General features: G+C 61.0%; 3 protein-coding genes and 2 non-coding genes across 6 annotated transcripts; 4 read left to right on the top strand and 1 right to left on the bottom strand.

The window, feature by feature from the left end:
• The first annotated feature begins 1,370 nt into the window (after positions 1-1,370).
• LOC137669323 (C-signal-like) lies at positions 1,371-3,506 on the top strand. Of its 2 annotated transcripts, XM_068411364.1 has the most exons (6): positions 1,371-1,518; positions 1,879-1,930; positions 2,163-2,350; positions 2,637-2,795; positions 2,919-3,038; positions 3,319-3,506. In XM_068411364.1, the coding sequence occupies exons 1-6, from the start codon at positions 1,372-1,374 to the stop codon at positions 3,430-3,432; spliced, it is 780 nt and encodes a 259-aa protein (XP_068267465.1). In that variant the 5' UTR covers position 1,371; the 3' UTR covers positions 3,433-3,506. The 2 variants fall into 2 exon arrangements, with proteins under 2 accessions (XP_068267465.1, XP_068267464.1); XM_068411363.1 differs by having other exon boundaries at positions 2,919-3,343.
• A 1,782-nt stretch (positions 3,507-5,288) lies between these two features.
• LOC137669334 (C-signal-like) lies at positions 5,289-7,829 on the top strand. The gene is made up of 6 exons (XM_068411382.1): positions 5,289-5,886; positions 6,246-6,297; positions 6,480-6,667; positions 6,956-7,114; positions 7,244-7,363; positions 7,645-7,829. The coding sequence occupies exons 1-6, from the start codon at positions 5,740-5,742 to the stop codon at positions 7,756-7,758; spliced, it is 780 nt and encodes a 259-aa protein (XP_068267483.1). The 5' UTR covers positions 5,289-5,739; the 3' UTR covers positions 7,759-7,829.
• A 1,493-nt stretch (positions 7,830-9,322) lies between these two features.
• On the top strand, positions 9,323-11,765 carry LOC137669368 (C-signal-like). The gene is made up of 6 exons (XM_068411426.1): positions 9,323-9,513; positions 9,873-9,924; positions 10,133-10,320; positions 10,643-10,801; positions 11,156-11,275; positions 11,562-11,765. The coding sequence occupies exons 1-6, from the start codon at positions 9,367-9,369 to the stop codon at positions 11,673-11,675; spliced, it is 780 nt and encodes a 259-aa protein (XP_068267527.1). The 5' UTR covers positions 9,323-9,366; the 3' UTR covers positions 11,676-11,765.
• A 3,815-nt stretch (positions 11,766-15,580) lies between these two features.
• Positions 15,581-15,652, top strand: TRNAH-GUG (transfer RNA histidin (anticodon GUG)). The gene has a single exon. It is a non-coding gene; the product is annotated as a tRNA-His (tRNA).
• A 2,276-nt stretch (positions 15,653-17,928) lies between these two features.
• On the bottom strand, positions 17,929-18,001 carry TRNAK-UUU (transfer RNA lysine (anticodon UUU)). The gene has a single exon. It is a non-coding gene; the product is annotated as a tRNA-Lys (tRNA).
• Between the last annotated feature and the right edge of the window lie 967 nt (positions 18,002-18,968).

Here is an 18,968-nt window from a genome sequence, read left to right as displayed (position 1 = left end):
AATTCGTTAGACAAAAGAAGTGTCTCAGCCCACTGTGGAGAATCAGAAAAGCAGACTGGCCTCAGGAAAGAAAATGGGGAAAAAATGAAATGCGTAGAGCTTAAGGAGAGGCTGAGATTTGGCAAGGTCGAGGAGGGGGGAAGATCTGTGATAAGCTCCCAAAACCAAGATGCAGACGCACAGGAGGGCAGGAGCTGATTGCTGCTGTCCTGTTCCCGCAGCAGAAGCCAGACACCACAGCACTAGGTGGCCATGGAAGCAAGAAGGGTTCACGTGATGCTCATGCAGAAAGTACCGCTGGGCCACAAAAAGGGGCATTGCCACCAAAGAAAAGCTCCAGGTAGTAGAAGGGAGAAGGGTAAAACTCCATTCTTGGTTGCCATGAGGTTGTGAGTGAAACGTGTGAGTGTTAAACATGCTGGTATTGTACCTGTATGCAAAGTCTTATGGATAAGAGCAGAGGAACTGAACAAATACATGAGCAGGGAATGCTTTGCACGAGGTCCAGAAGGGAAAACGGTGGCTATCACCGGCTGACAAAGATTACTTTTCATTTGCCGTGCCAGAAAGCACAGTGTGTTTGTGTGCATCTCTGCTACGTGCTCACGGGATTTATGTCGGGATTTATACCAAGCAAAAAAAAATGGTAAATTTTACTCAGAGGATGTGAAAGCAAACGAACATCTGTTGACAAAGCTCACAACGGGAGAAGAAAAAAGACTGGGGCTGTAGCCAACCTGCATGTTCCAGGGCAGAGGGGGAATTAGGACTGCACCCAAAGGGATGGAGAGCATGAAGAGCAGCGTGGTGATGTGCCAGCAGTGTAGGTCCACTTCTTTCTGCCAGCAGACCTTGCTGGGTTTGCTCCACAGGTCTTTCAAAGGGCAATTGGTGAATGGGCACTGGGTGGGAAGAGACAAGAGCAAGGCAGAGAACGTCTGCTCATGGCCATCCGAGGCACAACCTGGAACGGTGTGGAAAGCCCGTCTAGTCCATGGGATGCTGGTGAAGCTGTGAAGCCCACCCGAGCCGTGGGGCATCCCACGTCCCTCCCACACGCTGCTCCATCCCTCCTCACCCACGACAGCTTCTCCTGGCCAGGGTGGCCGCTACCTCCTGGATTATGGAGCCAGGATTTCCAAGGTCAGCCAAGTTCAGCTGAAAAAGCCAAAACATTTTTGGCTGTTGGTAACGACGGCTGGCTCCCCACCAGGAACCGTGTCCTAGCATGTGAAGAGCTGGAGATGTTGTACGTGGAGCCAAGGGTTTATGCAAGCCCTGAGTGGGTGGAGTGGCTGTGGAACACGCTATAAAGCTGCACTGGGGAGCTGAGCAAACACTGCACGCTGGAGCAGAGCGAGGAGAAGCGATATGGCAGGGCTTCGTGTCCGCTCCGTTCTGGTGACTGGGGCCAACCGGGGGATCGGCCTGGGGTTTGTCCAGCAGCTTCTGGGGATGCCAAACCCACCCGAGTGGGTCTTTGCAGCGTGTCGTGACCCCAAGGGACAGCGAGCACAGGTGAGGCTGGGCTGGGACGTGGCGGGTTGTGTCGGGGGACGGGAGCGCTGGGTGCCAGGGCAGCAGGTTGGAGCAGGGAGGGGGTTTGCAAAGGGCTCGAGCTGCAGCCGGGCACCCGCAGGGGCACAGGGCAGCGGGCTGGGACGGCTGAGGGACCGGCTGAGTGGAGGGGACAGTGACACGTGGTGTGTGGGGGGGCATGGAGCCCCCCGCGAGGGGAGCGGGGCAGCCAGAGCAGGGTGCTGGGCGTGAGGCGGTGCCGGGACGGAGCCGGAGCGACGCGGGGCTTTGCCTGGGCACGGCTGAGCCTCTGCGCAGCCCCTCCTGCCTCGTGTGCCCACGCGGTCCCCTCTCTTGCAGGAGTTACAGAATTTGGCCTCCAAGCACCCCAACCTGGTCATCATCCCGCTCGGTAGGTGCCCTGAGGTGGGGTCCCTCGCCCCGGTTCCCTGGCCTGTGCCCGGGTGCTGCGCACAGCCTGGGAGCCCAGTGCCAGGAGACAGCCGTGCCAAGGGACCAGTGCCCTGTGTCCTGCCTTCCCTCCTGCCCATGTCCAGCCCCAAGGGCAAGTCCCTGGGGGGACACGGGGGGCTCCAAGCCACCACGGGGATGCGGGCACTGACCTCCCTGCGCTGGATCTGCAGAAATAACCGACCCCGCCAGCATCAAGGGGGCTGCAGCCAAAGTCAGGGAGAAGGTGGGGGGCTCGGGGCTGAACCTCCTCATCAACAACGCTGGCATTACAAAGCAGATCCCACTTGATAATGAGACGCTGGAGACCATGACCCAGATTTACACCACCAACACAATTGGGCCCCTGCTGCTGAGCCAGGTGAGACCCTCACCCGAGCTGGGCCATCCTGGGGTGTGAAGGGCCGGTGGGAGAGGGTCCTGCCTCTGCTCTGGTGCCGATGGGCTGTTGCCCAACAAGAAGCTCGTGGAGCCACAAGCTGGAGCTCAGGAGCTGGAGCCTGCTGGGCTGGGGTAGTGGGAAGAGGAGGGAGGATGATCTGGTGCTGGTGCCAACGTTGCCCGCTGTAGAAGGAACTGGTCCTCCCCTGTGCCACCTCATGTTTGCTCCTGTCTCCTCCTCTCTCCTCCCCTCCCCTCTCCCCCAGGCGTTCCTGCCCTTGCTGAAGAAGGCTGCCCAGGGGAGCCCAGGCTCAGCGCTGAGCTGCAGCAAGGCAGCCATCGTCAACATGTCCAGCTCTGGGGGCTCCATCACTTCTCCCTACGGTTGGGAACTGATGCCAGTTGTCTCATACCGCTGCAGCAAGGTACTGCTGTGCCGTGCCAGGGAGAGGTTTGCATCCCCTGCCCTGCCCCAGGGGGGGTCTGCAGGTGTCCCCGTGCAGCCCCCCTTCCCCTCCCACCGCCACCCCTGCCCCGTGTCCCCGCAGGCTGCTCTGAACATGCTGACCAAGTGCCAGTCCCTGGGGTACCGGGAGCACGGCGTCCTCTGCGTGGCTCTCCACCCTGGCTGGGTGCAAACTGACCTGGGAGGCTCGGCCGGACACACGGTAGGAGTTTCCCTACAGCGGGTCCATCAGAGCCCCTGTGCCCATGTGCCACGGGCGGGGGGTGCTGCCCCAGCCCCTGAGCACGACCTCCCGCCTGCCCCATCCCTGCCTGGGCAGCTCCCCCTGCCCCGGGTGCCTGGTGCCCCCGGCCCCTCGGCTCCCTGCTCGGCCCCTCTGCCCAGGGCTGGCAGCTCTGCCCCGGCCCTTGGGCGGCTCCTTCCCCCGGGCAGCCCTTAGCCAGGCCTTGGGCACGGGCTGCCTCTCCCCCTCTGCCCCGCAGCCCCCCGTGACGCCAGAGGACAGTGTGCGAGGGATGCTGAAGGTGCTGTCCTCCCTCTCCGAGAAGGACACCGGCACCTTCCTGGACTGGGAAGGGAAGGTTGTGCCCTGGTGACATGCTGGCGTGGCCTCCTGGCAGCGGGGCTGTGTGCCATGACTCCCCCCTGCCCCCCCGTCCTCAATAAACCCCTGCCCGAGAGCCCCCGGCTCCGCTGTGCGGCCCCGCTCCTTACCCCGGGCTGTGGCTGTGCCCGCAGCCGCCCGCCCGACCCCCGGCTGTCCCTGGGGTCCCCACGAGTGACAGCCCGTGGGTCCCATGGCACCGTGACCACCCTCTGGAGACGTCCCCTCCCGGAGGGAGCGGAGCCGGGGCCAGAGCCCCTGTCCTGGGAGGAGAGAAATGTCCCGACCCTCCACAGGGCTGGGGACACTCCGACCCTCCCCAGGGCTGAGGGAGACCCCAACCATCCCCAGAGCTGGCTTTCCGTGCTCAGCCTGGGGTGCCCAAGGGGCTGGGGGTCACAGGGACCCTCTCCCCTTCATCGGGCGACGCTTGGTCTCAGGCAGGACAGACGGACACACCGCGCTTGGGCAGCCCGTGGGCAGCGGGTGCCGGGCTCGGCCAGGGGGTTTGAGGCTGTGGGTGCTGAGATGGAGCAGAGGCATCAGCGTTCATGGAGGTGGGGGGCACGGGGGGCTGCAGAGCTGCTCATGGGGTGGGGAAGGGGAGAGAAGCTGCACCCAGGGTGCTCCTGGGGGCGTTTTTCCCCACCGCCGCCCCCTGCTCTCTCTGCTGGCTGGGGGCACAGGGCTGGCTGTCCAGGTACTTGGCACGGTGCAGCTCGCTGCCTGCTCCTGCCCAGGAGATGGTCCTGGCAGCCAACAGCGTCACACACCGTCCCCTGCCCTCCCCTGAGGTGGGGGCACAGCGGGGTCCTGCTGACCCTCCCCTGCCCGGCCCCGTACCTTCTCCGTCCCCATGGCGGTCTTCACCCAGCCGGGATGGATGGCCGCGCACAGGATGCCCTTGTCCTGGAGCTCCGCAGCCAGGCACCGCGTCACCATGTTCTGGGCAGCCTGGAAGAGGCACCGCCGTGCCAGCATGGCTCGGGGCGCGGGTGGGCAGGAGGGGGAACGTTTCCCAGCTAGAAAATGGCCGTGGAGATGGGAAATGGGTCTTTGCCCCGGGGTAAAGTGTCGGCACAGCTCCCCTGACAGGCTCAGCCCCGGGTGCTGCTGGTCTCGGTCTCCGTGCTCACGTTGGGAGAAGCGGGCAGGGGGTGGGTGGCCCTGGGGCAGGTGGGTGCCCCCCCCGGGCTCCCCTCCACGGGCACGGTGCACAGCAGAGCATCCCCAGCCCCTCCCCTGGCACCTCACCTTGCTGGCACGGTACGGGTACATGGGGGCCTCCGGCACCCCGAGGCACAGCCCGATGGAGCCCAGTTTGGAGGAGACGTTGATGACCGCGGCCCTGCTGCAGCTCAGCCCCTCCTTTCCCGCGCCCTTCGCCGCCTTCTCCAGCAGCGGCAGAAACTCCTGACACAAAGACACCGGCGCTCTGTTCACACGGGACGAGCCCCCAGCTCGAGGACACCGCCCTGGAGGTCTCTGTCGCAGCCCGTGGACGAGCAGCTGGACAGACCCCGCCGGCAGAAGGGCAGGGGATGGGGAGGACGCCCCAAGGACGGGCCAGGCTCCAGCCTTTCCCTTCCTGAGTTAATTTGCAAAGGGGGAAGGCAGAGATTGGAGGTCCCGAGAGCGGCGATGGCCCCAGCATGTCGGAAGTGGTGGGGCAGCTGCTCAGTTTAGTGTGTAGCGAGGCAGCACCCAAAGGGATGGAGAGCATGAAGAGCTGCGTGGTGATGTGCCAGCAGTGTAGGCCCACTTCCTTCTGCCAGCCGACCACGCTGGGTTTGCTCCACGGGTCTTTCATGGGGCAATTGGTGAACGGGCACTGGGTGGGAAGAGGCAAGAGCAAGGCAGAGAACATCTGCTCATGGCCATCCGAGGCACAACCTGGAACGGTGTGGAAAGCCCTTCTAGCCTGCGGGATACTGGTGAAGCTCGAAGGCCACCCGAGCCGTGGGGCATCCCACATCCCTCCCACATGCTGCTCCATCCCTCCTCACCCACAACAGCTTCTCCTGGCCAGGGTGGCCGCTACCTCCTGGATTATGGAGCCAGGATTCCCAAGGTCAGCCGAGTTCAGCTGAAAAAGCCAAGTGATTTTTGCCCGTTGGTAACGACGGCTGGCTCCCCACCAGGAACTGTGTCCTAGAGTTCAAAGAGCTGGAGATGTTGTACGTGGAGCCAAGGGTTTGAGCAAGCCCTGAGTGGGTGGGGTGGCTGTGGAACACTCTATAAAGCAGCACTGGGGAGCTGAGCAAACACTGCACGCTGGAGCAGAGCGAGGAGAAGCGATATGGGAGAGCTTCGTGTCCGCTCCGTTCTGGTGACTGGGGCCAACCGGGGGATCGGCCTGGGGCTTGTCCAGCACTTCCTGGGGATGCCAAACCCACCCGAGTGGGTCTTTGCGGGGTGTCGGGACCCCAAGGGACAGCGAGCGCAGGTGAGGCTGGGCTGGGACGCGGCGGGTCGTGCCGGGGGACGGGAGCGCTGGGTGCCAGGGCAGCAGGTTGGAGCAGGGAGGGGGTTTGCAAAGAGCTCGAGCTGCAGCCGGGCACCCGCAGGGGCACAGGGCAGCGGGCTGGGGCGGCTGAGGGACCGGCTGTGCAGAGGGGACAGTGACACGTGGCGTGTGTGGGGGCACGGAGCCCCCCGCGAGGGGACTGGGGCAGCCAGAGCAGGGTGCTGGGCGCGAGGCGGTGCCGGGACGGAGCCGGAGCAACGCGGGCTTTGCCTGGGCACGGCTGAGCCTCTGCGCAGCCCCTCCTGCCTCGTGTGCCCACGCGGTCCCCTCTCTTGCAGGAGTTACAGAATTTGGCCTCCAAGCACCCCAACCTGGTCATCGTCCCGCTCGGTAGGTGCCCCGAGGTGGGGTCCGTCGCCCCGGTTCCCTGGCGTGTGCCCGGGCACTGCGCACAGCCTGGGAGCCCAGTACCAGGAGGGAGCCGTGCCAAGGGACCAGTGCCTGCAGGGACACGGGGCACTGCCCTCCCTGGGGGGACACGGGCATTGACCTCCCCTGTGCCGGCTCTGCAGAAGTCACCGACCCCGCCAGCATCAAGGCGTCTGCAGCCAAAGTCGGGGAGAAGGTGGGGGGCTCGGGGCTGAACCTCCTCATCAACAACGCTGCAATCGCCAAGTTGAACTCGCTTGATACCGAGACGCTGGAGACCATGACCCAGACTTACACCACCAACACGATTGGGCCCCTGCTGCTGAGCCAGGTAAGACCCTCACCCGAGCTGGGCCATCCTGGGGTGTGAAGGGCCAGTAGGAGAGGGTCCTGCCTCTGCTCTGGGGCCAATGGGCTGTTGCCCAACAAGAAGCTCGTGGAGCCACAAGCTGGAGCTCAGGAGCTGGAGCCTGCTGGGCTGGGGTAGTGGGAAGAGGAGGGAGGATGATCTGGTGCTTGTACCAATGTTGCCCGCTGTGGAAGGGGCTGGTCCTCTCCCCTGTGCCACCTCATGTGTTCTCCTTTGTCTTCTCCTCTTCTCCCCTCCCCTCTCCCCGAGGCGTTCCTGCCCTTGCTGAAGAAGGCTGCCCAGGGGAGCCCAGGCTCAGCGCTGAGCTGCAGCAAGGCAGCCATCGTCAACATCTCCACCTCTGGGGGCTCCATCACTTCTCCCTACGGTTGGGAGCTGATGCCATTTCTCTCATACCGCTGCAGCAAGGTACTGCCAGGCCATGCCAGGGACAGGTTTGCTTTCCCTGCCCTGCCCCAGGTGGGGTCTGCAGGTGCCCCCTTGCAGCCCCCCTTCCCCTTCCCCTCCCACCACCACCCCTGCCCCGTGTCCCCGCAGGCTGCTCTGAACATGCTGACCAAGTGCCAGTCCCTGGGGTACCGGGAGCACGGCGTCCTCTGCGTGGCTCTGCACCCTGGCTGGGTGCAAACCGACATGGGGGGCTCGGCCGGACACACGGTAGGAGTTTCCCCACGACAGGTCCATCAGGGCCCCTGTGCCCATGTGCCACGGGCGGGAGGTGCTGCCCCAGCCCCTGAGCACGACCTCCCGCCTGCCCCATCCCTGCCTGGGCAGCTCCCCCTGCCCCGGGTGCCTGGTGCCCCCGGCCCCTCGGCTCCCTGCTCGGCCCCTCTGCCCGGGGCTGGCAGCTCTGCCCCGGCCCTTGGGCGGCTCCTTTCCCCGGGCAGCCCTTAGCCAGGCCTTGGGCACGGGCTGCCTCTCCCCCTCTGCCTCCGCAGCCCCCGGTGACAGTGGAGGACAGCGTGCGAGGGATGCTGAAGGTGCTCTCCTCCCTCTCCGAGAAGGACACCGGCACCTTCCTGGACTGGGAAGGGAAGGTTGTGCCCTGGTGACACGCTGGCATGGCCTCCTGGCAGCTGGGCCGTGTGCCGCGGCTCCCCCCTGCCCCCCGTCCTCAATAAACCCCTGCCCGAGAGCCCCCGGCTCCGCTGTGCGGCCCCGCTCCTTACCCCGGGCTGTGGCCGTGCCCGCAGCTGCCCGCCCGACCCCCGGCTGTCCCTGGGGTCCCCACGAGTGACAGCCCGTGGGTCCCGTGGCACCGTGACCACCCTCTGGAGACGTCCCCTCCCGGAGGGAGCGGAGCCGGGGCCAGAGCCCCTGTCCTGGGAGGAGAGAGACGTTCCGACCCCCTGCAGGGCTGGGGACACCCTGACCCTCCCCAGGGCTGGGGGACACCCCGACCCTCTCCAGGGCTGGGGACACCCCGGCCCTCCCCAGAGCTGGCTTTCCGTGCTCAGCCTGGGTTGCCCAAGGGGCTGGGGGTCGCAGGGACCCTCTTCCCTCCATCGGGGGACACTTGGTCTCAGGCAGGACAGACGGACACACCGCGCTTGTGCAGCCCGTGGGCAGCGGGTGCCGGGCTTGGCCGGGGGGGTTGAGGCTGTGGGTGCCGAGATGGAGCAGAGGCATCAGCGTTTATGGAGACGGGGGGTACAGGGGGTGCAGAGCTGCTCGTGGGGTGGGGAAGGGGAGAGAAGCTGCACCCAGGGTGCTCCTGGGGGCGTTTTTCCCCACTGCCGCCCCCTGCTCTCGCTGCTGGCCGGGGGCACAGGGCTGGCTGTCCAGGCGCTTGGCACGGTGCAGCTCGCTGCCTGTTCCCTGCCTGCTCCTGCCCAGGAGATGGTCCTGGCAGCCAACAGCGTCACACACCGTCCCCTGCCCTCCCCCGAGGTGGGGGCACAGCGGGGTCCTGCTGACCCTCCCCTGCCCAGCCCCGTACCTTCTCCGTCCCCATGGCGGTCTTCACCCAGCCGGGATGGATGGCCGCGCACAGGATGCCCTTGTCCTGGAGCTCCGCGGCCAGGCACCGCGTCACCATGTTCTGGGCAGCCTGGAAGAGGCACCGCCGTGCCAGCATGGCTCGGGGCGCGGGTGGGCAGGAGGGGGAACGTTTCCCAGCCAGAAAAAGGCCCACTTCCTTCTGCCAGCAGACCATGCTGGGTTTGCTCCACGGGTCTTTCATGGGGCAATTGGTGAATGGGCACTGGGTGGGAAGAGGCAAGAGCAAGGCAGAGAACGTCTGCTCATGGCCATCCGAGGCACAACCTGGTACGGTGTGGAAAGCCCGGGATGCTGGTGAAGCTCGAAGGCCACCCGAGCCGTGGGGCATCCCACATCCCTCCCACATGCTGCTCCATCCCTCCTCACCCACAACAGCTTCTCCTGGCCAGGGTGGCCGCTACCTCCTGGATTATGGAGCCAGGATTCCCAAGGTCAGCCGAGTTCAGCTGAAAAAGCCAAGTGATTTTTGCCCGTTGGTAACGACGGCTGGCTCCCCGCCAGGAACTGTGTCCTAGAGTTCAAAGAGCTGGAGATGTTGTACGTGGAGCCAAGGGTTTGAGCAAGCCCTGAGTGGGTGGGGTGGCTGTGGAACACTCTATAAAGCAGCACTGGGGAGCTGAGCAAACACTGCACGCTGGAGCAGAGCGAGGAGAAGCGATATGGGAGAGCTTCGTGTCCGCTCCGTTCTGGTGACTGGGGCCAACCGGGGGATCGGCCTGGGGCTTGTCCAGCACTTCCTGGGGATGCCAAACCCACCCGAGTGGGTCTTTGCGGGGTGTCGGGACCCCAAGGGACAGCGAGCGCAGGTGAGGCTGGGCTGGGACGCGGCGGGTCGTGCCGGGGGACGGGAGCGCTGGGTGCCAGGGCAGCAGGTTGGAGCAGGGAGGGGGTTTGCAAAGAGCTCGAGCTGCAGCCGGGCACCCGCAGGGGCACAGGGCAGTGGGCTGGGGCGGCTGAGGGACCGGCTGTGCGGAGGGGACAGTGACACGTGGCGTGTGTGGGGGCATGGAGCCCCCCGCGAGGGGAGCGGGGCAGCCAGAGCAGGGTGCTGGGCGCGAGGCGGTGCCAGGACGGAGCCGGAGCGACGCGGGCTTTGCCTGGGCACGGCTGAGCCTCTGCACAGCCCCTCCTGCCTCGTGTGCCCACACGGTCCCCTCTCTTGCAGGAGCTACAGAATTTGGCCTCCAAGCACCCCAACCTGGTCATCGTCCCGCTCGGTAGGTGCCCCGAGGTGGGGTCCCTCGCCCCGGTTGCCTGGCGTGTGCCCGGGCACTGCGCACAGCCTGGGAGCCCAGTGCCAGGAGGGAGCCGTGCCAAGGGACCAGTGCCTGCAGGGACACGGGGCACTGCCCTCCCTGGGGGGACACAGGGCTCCAAGCCACCACAGGGATGCGGGCACTGACCTCCCCTGTGCCGGCTCTGCAGAAGTCACCGACCCCGCCAGCATCAAGGCGGCTGCAGCCACAGTCGGGGAGAAGCTGGGGAGCTCGGGGCTGAACCTCCTCATCAACAACGCTGGCATGTCAAGGGTGGTATCACTTGATAATGAGACGCTGGAGAGCATGAGCCAGGTTTACACCACCAACACGATTGGGCCCCTGCTGCTGAGCCAGGTGAGACCCTCACCCCCAGCACTGCAGCACAGCTCTGGGGAATATCCCTTCCCGTGGCCTTGGCTCCCTGATCTGGGCTGTCCTGGGGGGTGTGAAGGGCCGGTGGGAGAGGGTCCTGCCTCTGCTCTGGTGCCCAATGCACTGTCATTCAACAAGAAGTTCATGGAGCTCGGGAGCTGGAGCCTGCTGGGCTGGGGCACTGGGAAGAGATGGGAGGATGATCCGGTGCTGGTGCCAACGTTGCCCGCTGTGGAAGGGGCTGGTCCTCTCCCCTGTGCCACCTCGTGTGTGCTCCTGTCTCCTCCCCTCCCCTCTCCCCCAGGCCTTCCTGCCCTTGCTGAAGAAGGCTGCCCAAGGGAGCCCGGGCTCAGCGCTGAGCTGCAGCAAGGCAGCCATCATCAACATGTCCAGCTCTGCGGGCTCCATTGAGGATCTCTACCTATGGCATTATGGACATGTTGTCTCCTACCGCTGCAGTAAGGTACTGCCACACTGCGCTGGGCGGGAGCCCCGACATTGTCCTCTCCGAACGATCTCGCACACCTTCCAACCTCCCCCTCAGTTCCTTCACCTCTCTGCACTGTGATGGAGCTCCCACCAGCCACTGGGTCCCTCTGATGACACATTCCCGTGCCTGGCCCCAGGTCCCACCTCAGATGGACGTGCCAGGATGGGGACATGCTGGGCTGGGCATCTGCATGGGGACAGTGCAGCAGCACTGTGTGCCCTGGGCAGCTGGCTCCACCTGCCCTGCCCTGCCCCTGGGGGCTCTGCACGTGTCCCCGTGCAGCCCACCTTCCCCTCCCACCGCCACCCCTGCCCCGTGTCCCCGCAGGCTGCTCTGAACATGCTGACCAAGTGCCAGTCCCTGGGGTACCGGGAGCACGGCGTCCTCTGCGTGGCTCTGCACCCTGGCTGGGTGCAAACCGACATGGGGGGCTCAGGATCATACAAGGTAAGAGAGCTTTTGGCCGAGGTCTGGAAGAGCCTCTTTATTTGGGAACGCAGAGCTCCCTGTGGATCAAACAGTCCCAGACATGCTGGGCTCTGGGCAGCTCTTTGGCTGATGCTCTGAGCTAGAGGCACATGAGAGAAGGAGATGAGAGATGGGGAACCTTTTTCCCTGTGCTGGCCTCTCCTCACCCACACCAGAGAGCCCCAAGCCTGGAGCAATGACCTGCTCCAGGGCAGACCTAAGCCAGGCCTTGGGCACGGGCTGCCTCTCCCCCTCTGCCCCGCAGCCCCCGGTGACGGTGGAGGACAGCGTGCGAGGGATGCTGAAGGTGCTCTCCTCCCTCTCCGAGAAGGACACCGGCACCTTCCTGGACTGGGAAGGGAAGGTTGTGCCCTGGTGAGACACCAGCCCAGGATGCTGGCAGCGGGTCCCTTTGCTGCTGCACTGACTTGTGCCTGTGTCTTAATAAATTTGTGTCTGTAAACAATAAGTAGCATTATTTGAGTCTTCCTCTTGGTCTCCTTTTAGCTTTCATTGTGAGAGTCTTCACTAAGGCTTTGAGAGACCTTCTCAGAGTTATTTCTGACTAGGTGCTGGAGCGAGTCCAGAGAAGGGCAACAAAGGTGGGGAAGGGTCTGGAACACAAGTGCGATGGGGAGCGGCTGAGGGACCTGGGGGGGTTTAGCCTGGAGAAAAGGAGGCTGAGGGGAGACCTTCTCACTCTCTACAACTGCCTGAAAGGAGGGTGTAGCGAGGGGGGGGCGGTCTCTTCTCCCAGGTAACAAGCGACAGGTTGAGAGGAAATGGCCTCAAGTTGTGCCAGGGGAGGTTTAGGTTGGAGATCAGGGACAATTTCTTCACAGAAAGGGTCGTCAAGCACTGGCACAGGCTGCCCAGGGCAGTGGTGGAGTCCCCATCCCTGGGGGGATTTAAAAGCCGTGTAGATGTGGTGCTGAGGGCCATGGGTTAGTGGTGGGCTTGGCAGTGCAGGGTTAGCGGTTGGGCTTGATGATCTCAAAGGTCCTTTCCAACCAAAATGATTCTATGATTCTGTCCTCCTGCCCCTCATACCCATGCATCCACCTGATGTTTCAGTCACATGGAAGAAGGGGTCGTGTGAAAGAGAGGAACCCCTCCAAACACAGACCCAAGCCCTTCCTGCCCCACAGCATCATTCACGTCACGCTGCAGCTGCACTGACCAGAAATCATGGCAAATCTGGCTATCCACGAGTCCTTCTGTAAACTCTTGTCCCCTTCTTTGGTTCTGGTGTGTCTACAAGTGACTTGCATCCACTTTGCCCTAGAAGGAGCCTGTAAGAGTCAGTAGCAACTCTGGTCTTTGCCCTTACAAGTAGATGGGCAGCACCATAAAGGCGGAGCATGAGCTTTATCTCAGTTTCACCAGGAAAAGCTGCTCCAATAAATTGCAGTCCGAAAGCTGTTGTCCCAACATTGCGTAACCGTGGATGGTACGGAGCCAAGCATGAAAGCAATTAAAGAAGAGATCCCCATAGGTCTTTCTGAGAAATGGCTCCTTGGTGGCCTGTTCAGCTTAAACAAGCTGAGGTTGTTCTCAGGCCATCTTTAGGCATTTGGTCATGCCTTAACAGTGGTTAGTTCATGCCTCAAGGGTGGTGCAAGGGCAGTCAAAGGTTTTAATCAGTCTTCTTACCGGGAGCACCTTCTTCAGCGTAGCTGAGTTTGCATTCAGCTGCAACCACCCTGGATATATGAAACATGGGTTTCCGAACAATGGAAACCAGTAGGATTTCTAGCTGGGACCAGAAAGTTGTGGGTGGCCAAAGAGAAAAGGATTGCTCCGGTGTTTTCTATCTAGACACCGAGACACCTTGCCCTGTGGGTCAATGCCTGTTTGGTCCAAAGTCTCATCTGTTGCCTGACCGATCCCCAGGCAGACCCCCTGCACAGGGGACCTTGTCATTGCCTTGAGTGCCAGGGGCCGTGCCCCATCATAGAAAGTATAGAAATGCCAGGAGAAGCAGATCCCATAATACCCAGCCTGAACTAAGCACATACAGCATTTCTGCACCCTCCTCCCTGCACAGTAAAACCAAACCGTTCCTCCTTAATGCCACAGCACTGGGCAGCAGATGACTCTCTGGGATCCAAGGGAAAGGTATCTGGGCTTCTGGCAGAGCAGAAGATACGTCAATATGATGGGGAAGTCTATAAACATGGTCCTGAGCCCTCCCAGGAGTGGGAAGCCCCCTCATCTCTGTCTCTTCTATATTCCTATTAAATCCCGTCTCCACCTCTCTTCTGGGTGGCTGCACTCCCTCTTCTGAGCCGGTGTGTGGAGCCAGGATGGGTTCTTGGTGCCATGTACATTTCTATGGGGCACACGTGACTCTAGGGCTCCAGGCTGAGCAGAGATGCCCACAGGGGCTCTGAGACTCAGCAAGGGGCTGATGGAGTGGAGTGAGGGACCTGATGAAGGCCCTGGGGTCTGTGCAGGGCTTGGGGGCACCAGGGCTCACCCACTGTTTATCCTGTGGTGCATGGAGGGATGGGGAGGAGGAAGGTGGTGGGATGGTACCTGGGGGTCCGTGGGCTGCCCGGGGCATGGAGCAGGGAGCTCTCACCCCCACCGTGTCCATCCCTCTCCATCAGCACTGAGCCTAACCTACGCCAGGGCCAGAAACATCAAAAGCAGCTCTGGAGTCCCCAAAGCACCCTCTTGAAGGCGTAAAATTGGGAGTAACATAGAGGTGTTTCTCTCATCAATAATGAATACAAAAGTTGTGGTGTAACACAGGGATGAAGAACACGGGACCCTCAACCGTGCCCCACACCTTGGCAGAGTGGGACGTACACAGGGTGGTCCCAACACAGGGCATGTAGGACCATTTTGATGTCCCTGTTTGGGAGCCTGCAAGCGTCAGCAGAAGAGAGAAAGGCAGGGGCAGGATGGCTCTGGGACAACAAACTCCTGGCCCTCCCCATCCTTGCCAGAGGTGAGGCCATTTCGGCGTGCCCGAGGGAGGAGAAAGCCCTGATGGGGAGTGAAGGAAGAGGGGATCACACTGGCATTGGATACATCTCTCTTGGCCAATTTCTACCCTGGCCATCTCGTACCACCTGTTCACACCTCTGTGGTGCAGATTCAGTCATAAAGAGGCTAAAAGAACAGAAAATTAGGTTTCCTCTCCAAACCAGGCAGGAGCAAAAAGCCTAGAGGAGGAAAGGGTAGGCAGCACTGGCCAACACACCCCATCAACTGGACTACCATAGGGCAGACCTGGGGTGGGGGGAGGATTAAAAGTGTCACAGAAGCAGCTGGAGGGGTGGTTTTGGGAGAAAACCAAGGGCTGAAAGACAGACCACAGTGTCAACAGGACCCTGGAGACATGAGCTTGGAGGACAAGACTCCAAAGTGAGGAACCCCGCAAGGCTGAGCCCAGCTGAGAGGCTCAGCCCAACCACACTGCCTGCCCTGGGCTTCCCCTCCCCTTCTCTGCGGGGACCACGGCCAGGCAGGGAGGTGGCAGTGGGACCCCAGGGGCCCTGGGGACATCCCAGGTTACCTGGACCTCCCTGCCCAAGGCCTTCCCATAACATCACTCAGTTCCCCACGGAGATTCTCATGCCATTTGTTGTGTTTTAAACTGAATTGCCACAAATTTGTTGTATCACACACTTACAGAATCACAGAATCCATCAGGTTGGAAGAGCCCTCTGGGATCATCGAGTCCAACCATTGCCCTGACACCACCATGGCAACTAGACCATGGCACTAAGTGCCATGTCCAGGCTTTTCTTAAATCCCTCCAGAGATGGTGACTCCACCACCTCCCTGGGCAGCCCCTTCCAATGGCTAATGGCCCTTGCTGAGAAGAAATGCTTCCTAATGTCCAACCTGAACCTCCCCTGGTGAAGCTTGAGGCTGTGTCTTCTTGTCCTATCATTGCTATGAAGTTACTTAGTTGCTCAGCTGTTGTATAACTTAGAGTTAGCTGAAACAATTGTAACTCTAAATTTGCTGTAATGTAGCGTGATGACCCCACTGCATGATGCCACCACGGCATGATAACCCCTCAGCAGCACTGCCCTTTGCAGCAGCCTCGCTCCCCAGGTGCCATCCCGGCACCACCAGCGTTTTGCACAATTTAGGGCCCCGTTCCCGGCTGCCGAGGCTCCGAGCAGCAGCATCCAAGTCCATTTGGAGCTGCCTTAATGAAACAGCGTGGTTTTGTTGGCCGGGCCACGCTGGGTACCCTGCATCAGGGAAGGGGACGGCACAGGCGCTCTCCTCCTCGTGGTCCCAGCGTGTGGCAGGACTCCTGCTGTGATCGTATAGTGGTCAGTACTCTGCGTTGTGGCCGCAGCAACCTCGGTTCGAATCCGAGTCACAGCAACAGTTTTGCCAGTCGCCTGGTGCAGGAAAAGGCCAGGCTGAAGATGCAACGGAGGCACCTATAAGGAGGTTAGTTTGCAAAGATGCCGGGACCCAGGAGGGAGCCACAAGCTCTGATGTGCTCTCTGCTCCAAAGAGTGACCAGACTTGGACCTACAACGATTTCCCAACCTGTAGTCACTGCACAGGGTCTCTCCAGTGGGGCTTCAGGGACACTTCTGGGAAAGCACACCAGCTTCTCCATTTTCCAGGCAAAGCGTGAGAATTTAGAAGAAATCACCCAGCTCTCCACCTTTCCTTCACTCTTCCTCCCAGTTATGCAAAAAGAGGACCAGAAGACACTGTGGCCACCCCACAGAGTGAGAAGTGGGAGGCAGCAGCTCGCTGCCCCAGGCTCGGTTCTGGAGAGCCAAGAGATCTCCCTCCTGCCCTGCAGGGTAGGAAGGATCTGCCACAGAGACCACCTGAAGAAGAAGGAACATCAATCCGATGAAAGCCCCACTGCCAGCTCTCCCAGCTGGAGAACAGGATTTTGGCTGCAGCACCTCCAGGGATGCTTCCACAGCAGAGGCAAAACCCCTCCACAGCACTGAGGGACGACCCTGACACACTGTGGGTCTGGGAACCAGAGGTCTCGTGGGCACCAAGAGGCAGGTGGAGATCTCTGGGGTGCACAAAGAGGTGCTTCAGCTTGAGGAAGCGTTTTAAACTGTTGCCTTTACTCTTCAGGAGCCTTTAAACCCTGGAGACACCCTGTTTGCTTGGTCTTGGTGCCCTCTCCTGACAGCTGTGCAGAACTCACTCGTTTCAAAACAAATTTCAACTGGCTGCATAAAGTATCGCACGGGTGGCACACGGGGCTCAGCTGGTGAAGAAGATCCTACCCAAGCATCGGGGTCTCAATTTATTCACCACTGAAAGCAGCGGAGGGCTGCCAGCACCCAGGCGGATTGGCTGAGGTGTCTGCAGGGCTTGTGCATGGGAAGGGGAGAGGAAGGCTTTTTTATTGCATAAAATAAATCATTTTCCTTTCATACCTTATCCATAGCGAGAAATAGAGACAAAACTCGTTATGCATTTACCTCTAGGAGTTTACACGGCACTGCTTGCACAGCTTCACACTCCTCCGACCTTCACAGAATCACAGAATCAATCAGGTTGGAAGAGACCTCTGGGCTCATCGACTCCAACCATTGCCCTGACACCACCATGGCAACTAGACCAGGGCACTAAGTGCCATGTCCAGCCTTTTCTTAAACCGCTCCAGAGATGGTGACTCCACCACCTCCCTGGGCAGCCCATTCCAATGGCTAATGACCCTTGCTGAGAAGAAAATGTCTAATAACCCTTTCTGAGAAGAAAAGGTTCATTTACTCTTCTACTGAAAACACATCTTTCTCCACTCAGAGAAAGCTCAAAAAGCATTTTCCTTTCTAAAGGTAACACAGAAGGAAGAGAGGAGAAACATCTAGAGAAGCTGTCCCTCAGCAGCAGAAGTACCTGTCCCACTTTTACACAGTTGAGAGGCAGAAACACAAGGAAATACATCATTTCTCCATACTTCTTTTTTTTTTTTAATCAGGGAATAAGGCCATTAAGCTTATCTGAAGAATAACATGTGCTTGAGTAACTGATGTATGTTCAGGTTGAAAAACATCAAAATCCCAAAGGGGATATTTTTCATCCCAAATTACTCAGTTTTCTGTTAAAAGATTTTTCTATTTTTCATAAATAAGTGTATATACACATATACAGTGCAATTCAGGACCGGGCTGAAGCCATGTGGTGGCCCCACGGGTCGCCGCAGCCTCTGCATCCTCCCTTAAAAAGATGCATGGCTTTGCTGGAGAGAGTTTGGGGTGACAGGCAACAGAATCACAGACTGGCTGAGGTTGGAGGCACCTCAGGAGGTCACCTGGTCCAACCCCCCTGCTCAAGCAGGGCCACCCAGAACAGGTTGCCCAGGACCACGTCCTGATGGATTCTGAATACCTCCAAGGATGGAGACTCCACAACCTCTCTGAGCAACCTGTGCTGGTGTTCGGTCACCCTCACTGTGAAAAAGTGTCTCCTGATGTTCAGACAGACCCTCCTGTGCTCTGGTTAGTGCCCATGGCCTCTGGCACTGCCACTGGGCACCACTGAGAAGAGCCTGGTTTCCCTTCTAAGAGAGATGCTCCAGTCCCTTCATCATCTTCATGGAGGTTGTCACGCAGAAAAAGCAGGTGCCAGCAGGAACCCAACGTCGTCCACAGGCTCCTAAAGGATAAAGCCTTCGCCTGAACAGGGGCTTGAACCCTGGACCCTCAGATTAAAAGTCTGATGCTCTCCCAGCTGAGCTATCCAGGCTCATATGTGGGTTTTGGGGGATGTTCAAGATGGGCAGTGAGGACCTCGCTTCACTGTGGCACTGGTGGGACAACGAGGGGACCTGCTTTGACCTCTGTCACCCTCGTACTGCCCCAACGAGGCTGCCCGCCCGCACGCACCGGGCCCAGCACCCGGCTTTGGGCACGGATGGGGCCGGCCTCCCACCAGGGCCCGACCCTGGCACCTGCGGCTGTGAGCGGAGGGGGGTCAGCGCTCTGCGCCGTGGCCGCAGCGACCTCAGTGTGACGCCGGGTCACAGCAAGGCTTTGGCCAGCAGAGACACTGTGCCCTCGGAGGGGGGCCACAAGATCCGGTGGGCTCCTGAAGGCCCCCCTTCATCTTCTTCTGCCCTTCCTCCTGGCACTGAAGGATGGGGCTCCTCTGCTCCCTGGGGAACCCCCCTGCCAGCCCAGCCCACCCCCCAGTGCCCTCCAGTCCCACACAGACCAGACCCACTCCGCTCTTCCCTGGGAGGAAGAAAGGCTGGGGGGATGCTGGGGGATGCTGGGGAAATGCTGGGGGATGCTGGGGGATGCTGGGGGAATGCTGAGGGGTGCTGGGGGATGCTGCATGGGGCAGCCTGGGCAGGGGGGCACGGGGCAGGGGCAGTGCCCGAGGTGGCACTGGGGGATGTGCTGCTGCCATGCTGCACGAGGGGCTGCCCAGATGTGTCCTCGCTTGTCCCAACCCCGACGTCTTCTCCCAGAGGTCTGGGGTCTGCGTGGCCACATCAGCAGCACCAGCCCACCGTGCCAAGGGCAGGAGGAGCGGAGGGTGCTGCATGCACCCAGGCGGGGAGCGGGCAGCCCCGGGCACCCCGGGAGCCCCGTGGGGTCACGCCGGCAGCACGGTGCAGGGACAAGCATGTGGCAGCCACCACCCCAGCACACAGCCATGGGACACCGAGGCACTAGGAAGCCTCTAAATTTACATGCCTGCTCTGCTG

The sequence above is a fragment of the Nyctibius grandis genome, chromosome 12, assembly GCF_013368605.1.
Source record: "Nyctibius grandis isolate bNycGra1 chromosome 12, bNycGra1.pri, whole genome shotgun sequence".
Classification (NCBI taxonomy): Eukaryota; Metazoa; Chordata; class Aves; order Nyctibiiformes; family Nyctibiidae; genus Nyctibius; species Nyctibius grandis.
Note: the sequence above shows the minus strand (reverse complement) of the source record. Positions and strands in the feature narration are given on the sequence as shown.